Source organism: Erigeron canadensis, chromosome 3 (genome assembly GCF_010389155.1).
Source record: "Erigeron canadensis isolate Cc75 chromosome 3, C_canadensis_v1, whole genome shotgun sequence".
Classification (NCBI taxonomy): domain Eukaryota; kingdom Viridiplantae; phylum Streptophyta; class Magnoliopsida; order Asterales; family Asteraceae; genus Erigeron; species Erigeron canadensis.
In genome coordinates this window covers 45,123,864-45,132,480 of record NC_057763.1, presented here as the reverse complement: position 1 = coordinate 45,132,480, position 8,617 = coordinate 45,123,864, and the positions used below count along the sequence as shown (strand labels likewise).

Below are 8,617 nucleotides of genomic sequence, written 5' to 3'. Positions count from 1 at the left end.
GCAGGTCAACACGAGTTTGACCAACTCGAGTTTGATTTATTACATGGTAAGACTTAACGTTTGACTTTATTACATAAACTAAAGACTCAAAACTATATTTTTTGAATGTTGTTGTCATTAGAAAATGCACCAACATGTCACAAGAATCGTATATATGAAGATGTAGTATTCTCTGCATATTTTTATAAATAGTGATATTCATATATTTTTTTTTATCTATCATAATATACAACTTATACGCAAACCGTATAAGTTGCTAATGCAGTAGTGTGGTAGATGTATTATAAACAGTGGTACATTATCGTCCCATTGGGTCCATGATTAAATTAAGCCCACGTTATTGTTTGAAGAGTGTAGATAGATGAAGAATATATATTCAAAGTGTCGATAAAGTCTTAAGCTCAAAGCATTAATTAATTGAGCTCATTAGGCCCACCTAGACTCGATTTGGAGAAAGACCGTGGATTTGGGGACCTAGACATGGATGAAATTGTATGTGATTCTAATTTTATTTAATATTGTATTATTGTATTTAATGATATTTGTATATGATCATTTTCTTCTCCTTTTAGACACGTGTTTTAGAATATTAAAAGTTTACGTATAGTGTTTTAGACTGTTTGCGGCAATCTCGAATCACACATCATCAAGTTGAACTTTGAAACATATTCAATACTTAAAGCTTATTTATACATTTCGATGCCTGGTATAATAATTTATTTATTAACATGCATTTCCATAATAATAGTCGACGTATAGGTTAAGTCTACATTAAACATACTATTTGACTACGAATCTTAATTAATTATTGGGTGGTGGTGTATACATTAACAAACTTTGTCATATGCCACTAAAATTAGGTGGTGTTGAATATGTTAAATATGAAAAATAAAAAATTTATAATACACTATTTATAAGGGGGGTGGGAGTGATTTCTCCAACCCCAAACTTCTCTAAATATCCACATCACCATCTTCCAATAAAAACTCTCCACCTCAAACTTCTCCAATTCACCCCAAATCACCCTAAAATGGTGGCGCCATTTACCCCAACCCCAATTTCCACATCATCCTTTTTATTTCCATTTATTTTTACTTAACAAATTCACAAACTATATTAAAATTAAAAAACATACCCTTTTATTATATTAAAAACTAAAAAACATTACATAATACTTAAAAAAAAAACATTACATAATACTTAAAAAAAAGAAACATTACATAATACTAAAAAAAACTAATCATCGAGATACGCCAAATCTTGAGCCCATACGTGCTCCGTAAGATCATATCGAAGGCGATGGTGAACTTCTTCGTCTATCAACTCCGCATACACACTTTCATCGTACACCGGTTGCACTGGCGGGTCCATTATATGGACCGGTGAGATTGTCCTCCCGTCCCTCTTAATGATCATGTTGTGTAAAATAATACATGTATGAACATACTTCCCAATTTTGTCTTTCGTTTGAGGTCGAAGAGGTCATTGAAGAATTTTCCATTTACCTTTGAGAACACCAAAAGCTCGCTCGACATCCATTCTAGCCGCCTCTTGCAATTTCTTGAATCTTTTTTCCTTAGGGTCGGTTGGATACGGGTATGCTTTAACAAGTGTTGACCACTTGTTGTAGATCCCATCACTAAGATAGTAGCCACATTTATAATCTCGGCCATTCACGGTGAATGAAGAGTCTGAAGCCGTTCCGTTACGCGCTGTGACATACAAATCGGATGTATTCAACACGTTGATGTCGTTGTCCGACCCCGGGACACCGAAAAAAGCATGTCAAATCCACAAATCTTGTGACGCGGTGATTTCAAGCATAATAGTTGGACCGTTGTGGTCACCCCTCGTGTATTGCTCTCTCAAACATCTAGGACATGCCGACCACTCGACATGTGTGCAATCGATCCTACCAAGCATCCTGGGCATATGATGTCGAAGCTCATGGGCCTCGAAGATGCGCGCAACGTCGTGTGACGTTGGCCTGCGTAGGTACTCTCGGCTATACAACCGAATGATGACATCACAAAAATAATCAAGAGTTTCGCGTGCGGTTCTGGTTGCCATGCACAAATACTCGTCGTACTCGTCTGGTGTGTTACCCGTCGCGAGTTGCCTAACGGCGGATGTGCATTTCTGTATCGCCGTAAAACTTTTTCTTTTTCTTGCATCGTAACCTTCTTGGAAATACGGGAAGTTTGCTTCAATGTTACGCACGATATCTAAAAACATGGTCTTGTCCATTCGAAACTTCTTACGAAAGTAATCGTCTTCGTATTTTGGTTCTGGAACGAACCAATCGTTCATAAGGGTGACAAGACCAATTTCCCGACGCCGGTCCGTATACCGGCGAGTTTGAGGATCACTAGAACTTGTCGTATCTTCAAGAAAGTCTAACGCTTTAAGAAAGAATTGCATAGAACTATCATTTGATTCGTCGGGAGAGTCGCTCGAATTATCCAAATTACCGGAAGCCATATTTTTTTTTATGGATGTAAGAATTTAGTGATGAAAAGGTTAGGGTGTTTGAATTTTTATAAAAATGTAGTGAAAATAGGAGTAGTTGGGTGTTGTTTTGGGAAGAAAAAAGTGTATATATATAGAAAAAGAGGTAAAGATTAAAAAAAAAAAATTCAAAAACACCCCGAACGGCTAGTACCCCGCTCCCCTCGCCACGTGTCCAACCCCCATTCGCCATTTTCCTGCACGCGGTCCCCACCTTTTCTTCTCTCTCCTCGGGCTCACTACACCAATTCCCTTCCATTTTACCCCACCCCAAACCCCTGGCGGAGGTGTGCCCACGCGGGGCCGGGGTTCCCCGCATCCACTCCCACCCCTCTAACTGTATTATATCTCATATACATTATACAATTTTTGTTACAAATTTTGATAAACAAAATTGATGATATATGAGCTATAAGTTTGGCAATTTTTAGCCATCTATATATATTATTTACTGAGGCTGTATTAAACGTCGTTACAGTAGTCTAAATAAATTACTATCCCAACAAGTATTGTAAAAGCCAGAGGCATTCATTTATCATGAGTCTATGCAGCAAAGACGATTCGTGCCAGCTCTTCTCTTCTTTAACTGGTTACATGAATTAAAATATTGGGCTAGTTTACTGAGCTTAATTTCAGTCTACATAAACTTTATTCAAGTCTTAATTTAACAAGAAAGGGAAATGGGCTTACTATTGTTTGAGCTGTTCTAGAGTCAGTAGTTTGATCAAATGGGAAGGTCATCCCATGCCTCCCTTGTTCCCATTCGCTACTCCAGCTCGTTGAGGAGATTCCAGCCTAGCTACAGTCAAATTCAGGGTCGGAAAGAGTGACAGGAATAATAAGACAAGTAGCCCTAAGGTAAGTGACTTCAAGAGAGTCTTAATTCTTTGCATATGGGCAAATTACAGTTTAATACGATTAGTATTTAAACTACTACCCGCATGTGAGTTGTCATTAATCTTAACGTTTTAAGGCCATTAATATTAATTCTTTTTTTCTCTCATAATATTCATATTTTTCTGTTGATCCTTTTAAGTTTATAAGGGTCTACATAGCCTACCCTCAACGGTGATTAGTTAGTGTGCATTCAACGATGTTTTAAGCATACGCATCGAAAAATGGATGATCCACAATCCGGAACCTGTGTGAGCACAAGCTTTCAATTTGCAAAGGTAGGTGAAATATGAGAAATTCGAGGGGGTTTCCCTCACCTCCACCAATGTTTTTTTTCCTATGCATATTTTTAAAAATATTAAAAGTGGATGAAAGATGGATGTTTTGTATTTCGTGGTGGATGAGGTTAAAGGTTTACGATTATGTAAGAAAGGGAGTGTGAAAGATGAAAAGGGAGCTTAAAGGTTTACTATTGATTTCTACCTTTAAATGCACCGAGTGAGAATAATTTTGTTTAAATACAATATGCTCTTTTTTTTTTATTTCAACTAAATATATAATGATAAATTGTATTTTATTTTATTCTCTATTTGTCTATATCTTGACTAATAGTTTATCTATAACCCTAACAACTATATATGTTAACTAGTTTTGCACCCACACGATGCGACGAGATATAGAAAAAAAACGATGGTTAATTAGCGGTACCCACTCGATTACCGAATCGCAGTACTTATGGCTATGTGTGTTTTAGACAACAAAGACGACGACGGTTCTGGGGGCGGTGACTATGTGTGTTTTAGAGGGATCGCAGTACTTATGGCTATGTATGTGTGTATTTTGTTGGGGGGGGGGGGTATGGGTGTGTTTTTTGGTATAATATGTGAGCAGCTTCAGGGGAAGGGAAGGGAGACAAATTGGGCGCAAAGTTTTCTTAAGAGTATTTTTGATATTTCAGGATTAAAGTGTTTGGTGGTAGTGTAAATTAAAAAGGTAAAATAAGGAATTTAAAGGTAAATTGTTTAATTTAGAGAGAGATAGTTTGTTTATATAAAGAGTATAAATATAGATGAAATAAGAAAAAATTGTTATGTTAATGTAACAGAAACAAGTTTTGGTTGGATAGTAACTAATCGTTTTTATTTCCTTTTTGAGTGGCTTATAATTTGCACTTAATTTCTTAAATGGTTAACTTAAATGAGTCAATCATGTTTACACCTTTTAGCCGTTACACATAATTACATATAAACTTTCTTTTTACAACCTGACGAATGATATTCAAAAAGGAGAAAATTATCTAAAAAGGAAACTTAATAATCTGCTCTTATTTACTTTCCAAAATTTATTAATTTACATGAGTCAAACATGTTTAATATAAATCATAAAATACTTTATTTTGTTTTAAGGGCTGTTACTAACAACATATTACATGCTTAAAAACTTGTACATTATATATTAAAAACCGCCCCTGATTTTTCTAACAGCAAGGTATAAGTTTTAATGCACCCAATTAGTTTTTACCGACAACCCTAAAGGCTGTCACCAACAAAAAATAATAATAATAATAATAATAAATTTAAAAAAAAAAAAAAAAAAGGAAGGAAAAGCCATAAATTTTTCCATAGAAAACACTTCATCTCCCCTCTTCTTCCTTCCATATGGTCTTACTTCCTTCACGCGGATTCTCACACCAATTAATAATCCCACCCAAAATTCCATAAATTCAATCCACAATTTTATTTCACAAAATTTAACCCCAAAATCTTTAAAAAGCATTTAGCAGCTTTTTTCCATGGCATCAGCTGCTATCTTTTCATCATTACGCCGGAGCCGTTCGCCGTCGTTAGACGCCTTTTTAGCACCGGTAGATCTAGAAAACGACGTCGTCGGACTCCTCAAAACCTTAACAACAATCTCATCACAGCTCATCACATCTTTCTCCAACAAAACGCTGTCGTTTCAGAAGAAAAACACAAGATCTTTGCTTAGGAAAATCCAGCTTTTTTACATCTTGTTGGATTCCTTTCAAGATTCATCAACAGGTGAGTCAAAGTCAAACCTACCGTCAACGGTTGTTTTGTGCTTTAAAGAGTTGTACCTTTTGCTTTATAGGTCTAAAATCTTGCTTGATTATTGTGCACAATCTAGTAAGTTATGGCTTTTACTTCAAAACCCATCGATTTCTGGCCATTTTCATGATCTTGATCAAGAAGTTTCAACCCTTTTAGATGTGTTCCCTGTTACCAGTTTAGAAGATATAGTTAGTATTGATGTTATAGAACAAATTGACTTGTTAAAGGGTCAATCAAGAAAAGATGATAAATTGTTTATTGATACCCATGATGAAAATTCAAGATTGATGCTGTTTAAGATGTTAGATGATATTGGGTGTGGAAAGATCCCAACTTTACAAGAATTTCATGATTTTTTTGTTAAGAAGTTGGGAATTATAGATGCTAGGGCTTGCAGGATTGAAATTGAGTATTTGGAAGAACAAATAGTTAGTCATGAGAGTGATCTTGAACCATCAAGTTCAATACTTGGTGGGTTTATAGCTATGATTAGGTATTGTAGGTTTCTGTTGTTCGGATTTGATGAAGATGAAGTTGAAGCTCTCAAGGGGATGAAAAGGGTCAAAAGAGGGGGTAGGAAAAAAGGGTTGATCTCGAAAGAGATTGCGGATACTTTTGTAAGCATTCCTAAGGATTTTTGCTGCCCGATTTCGTTGGATTTGATGATGGATCCTGTTATTATATCGACTGGGCAGACTTTTGATAGAGGATCGATTTCTAGGTGGATTGAAGAAGGGCATTGTAGCTGTCCGAAGACTGGGCAAGTTCTTGTGCACAAGAATCTTGTCCCAAATAGGGCACTTAGAAATCTGATTATGCAATGGTGTATGGCGCATAAGATACCTTATACTCCTCCAGAAAGTTTGGACCCTGGATCCGAATCATTTCTGGCAGCTCCGGCTAGCCGGGCGGCAGTTGAGGCTAACAAGGCAACTGTTCGGCTTCTGATTCAACAGTTTGAAAATGGGTCAGATTGTGGGAAGACAATTGCTGCACGTGAAATCCGTTTATTGGCAAAAACAGGGAGAGAAAACCGTGGATTTATAGCTGAATCGGGTGTGATTCCTCATTTGAAGAGTTTGCTTTCTTCACGAAGTGCGGTAGCACAGGAGAATGCCGTGACTGCAATTTTGAATCTTTCAATCTATGAAAAGAATAAAACATTAATTATGGACGAAGAAGGTTGTTTGAGATCGATTGTGAGCGTTTTAAGATTTGGGCAAACGATTGAGGCAAAAGAAAATGCAGCTGCTGCGTTGTTTAGTCTTTCTGCAGTTCATGATTACAAGACAATGATAGCAGATGAGGAAGGTGCGTTATCTACATTAGCGGGTTTATTAAAAGATGGGACGCCAAGAGGCAAGAAAGATGCTGTTACCGCCTTGTTTAATCTCTCAACGCATACAGCAAACTGTGTGAACATGATTGAAAATGGGGTTGTTAAAGTTTTAGTCGAGGCCTTGGAATGTGAAAATGTGGCTGAAGAAGCTTCTGGTGCGTTGGCGTTAATAGTACGACAACCTGTCGGTGTCGAAGCCGTCGGAAATGAGGAAAAAGTGGTGATCGGTCTGATTGGAGTAATGAGGTGTGGGACACCTAGAGGTAAAGAAAACGCAGTGGCGGCGTTGCTTGAGCTTTGTCGGAGTGGTGGGGCGCACACCACCGAACGTGTCTTGAAAGCTCCAGCATTGGCGGGTTTGATACAAAGCTTGTTGTTTACTGGGACAAAACGGGCTAGGAGGAAGGCAGCATCACTGGCACGGGTTTTCCAACGTTGTCATTATGATACGTTGCATTTCAATGGTTTTCGATTAGGGTATGGTTTTGCCGGAAACTCTACTACTGGAAATCTAGATTCGGGCTTTTCAGCAGAGACAGTTTCGGTTTCAATGTCTATGTCTGTTTCGGTTTCATAGCATGGTAACATGTTTTATCAAGATCCAAAGCCTCATCTGTTATTCCAAATATATTCATTGTTATGTTAATCTGTTATTTATAAATTATAATTAAAAGATTCATTCATTTAACCCTGTTTATCTAGTCTACTTGTATTTTATGCTACAATAGTTGTATCTTTCTTTCGTGACTTTCCCCATTAAATATGCCACAGTTTTGCATGCTTCATGCTGCAACCTGTCTCTGCCTATTTTGCTTCTCTTCTAGGTCAAAAATAGTACAAAAAAGTTGTTTATTTTACACAGTAAATTAAGTTGTATCTTACATATCAAAAAGTTGTAGTGCTTCTTTTGGATTCCCATATGAACATATATAAAGGTCATATTCTCATTTTTGCAAATGTTACTTTAGCTTAAGCATGCTGTGTCTTTGCATGTTTCTGTTTTTGTGCGAATTCTTCTTTGGGGAATGGAATAAAATAGCCAACTTCATCAATGAATATAAATACTTGCAAGGCATTGTAACTAATATAATATCCTATTTAATTTAAAAAGTGTACCAATCTTTTTTGGTAACAACATTAATATTAACAAGTCTACCATATGTCCATATAGATAGTGGTCGTTTCTGAACTAGTCTCCTACAAAGTGTTTATATAACGAGATTCTAACGATAAGATGTTGAGATTTCTTGTACGGATATCGTGACGTATGACCACTAGTCTCCCTGGCGATGGTTGTCTCTACTTCTACGTTTTATGCATTAAAATTTTGCCTGCCTTAGATTCAACAAATATGACAACACTCAGAGATGCGTGTTACATCTTAAAGGTAAGTTTTTTTAACGGTCAATTTGGGCGCAACGACATGTCTCTTTATATATCCAATTCCGCACTTTAACTGTACAAATCTTTATCCACATGGTACAACATAGAAAAGCAATACTGTATATGGGAAGATGGTTGATTCTATGATTCTGTATATATGTAGAACTTTTGTGGGCAGTAAAAGACAGGGATAATGCACATAGTGGACTTTGGATATACAGTTGTCGACTAACAAAAGGTCAAAATCTTTAAATGATGGCAAACAGAGCACCAAATTTGCCTCTTTGTGTGGCCTAAAATCATAGCAATACTAAAGTGGTTGTGTATCACTCGATTTTGTCAAATAAAATAAATAAAGGGTTATCATGTCATGCCGAGTTTCGAGTCAAACAATTTTATCAAAAAACAGGATACGAATTTT

General features: G+C 36.6%; 2 protein-coding genes across 2 annotated transcripts; one reads left to right on the top strand and one right to left on the bottom strand.

Annotated features, from left to right (window-relative positions):
• Nucleotides 1-1,482: 1,482 nt before the first annotated feature.
• Nucleotides 1,483-2,481, bottom strand: LOC122592224. The gene is made up of 2 exons (XM_043764419.1): nt 1,872-2,481; nt 1,483-1,712 (listed from the first exon to the last, which is right to left on the bottom strand). Exons 1-2 carry the CDS (start codon nt 2,479-2,481, stop codon nt 1,483-1,485), a joined length of 840 nt encoding a protein of 279 aa, XP_043620354.1.
• Nucleotides 2,482-5,057: 2,576 nt separating this feature from the next.
• Nucleotides 5,058-7,508, top strand: LOC122593294 (U-box domain-containing protein 17). Its single transcript, XM_043765686.1, has one exon. It carries the CDS (start codon nt 5,195-5,197, stop codon nt 7,388-7,390), a length of 2,196 nt encoding a protein of 731 aa, XP_043621621.1. The 5' UTR covers nt 5,058-5,194; the 3' UTR covers nt 7,391-7,508.
• Nucleotides 7,509-8,617: the final 1,109 nt, after the last annotated feature.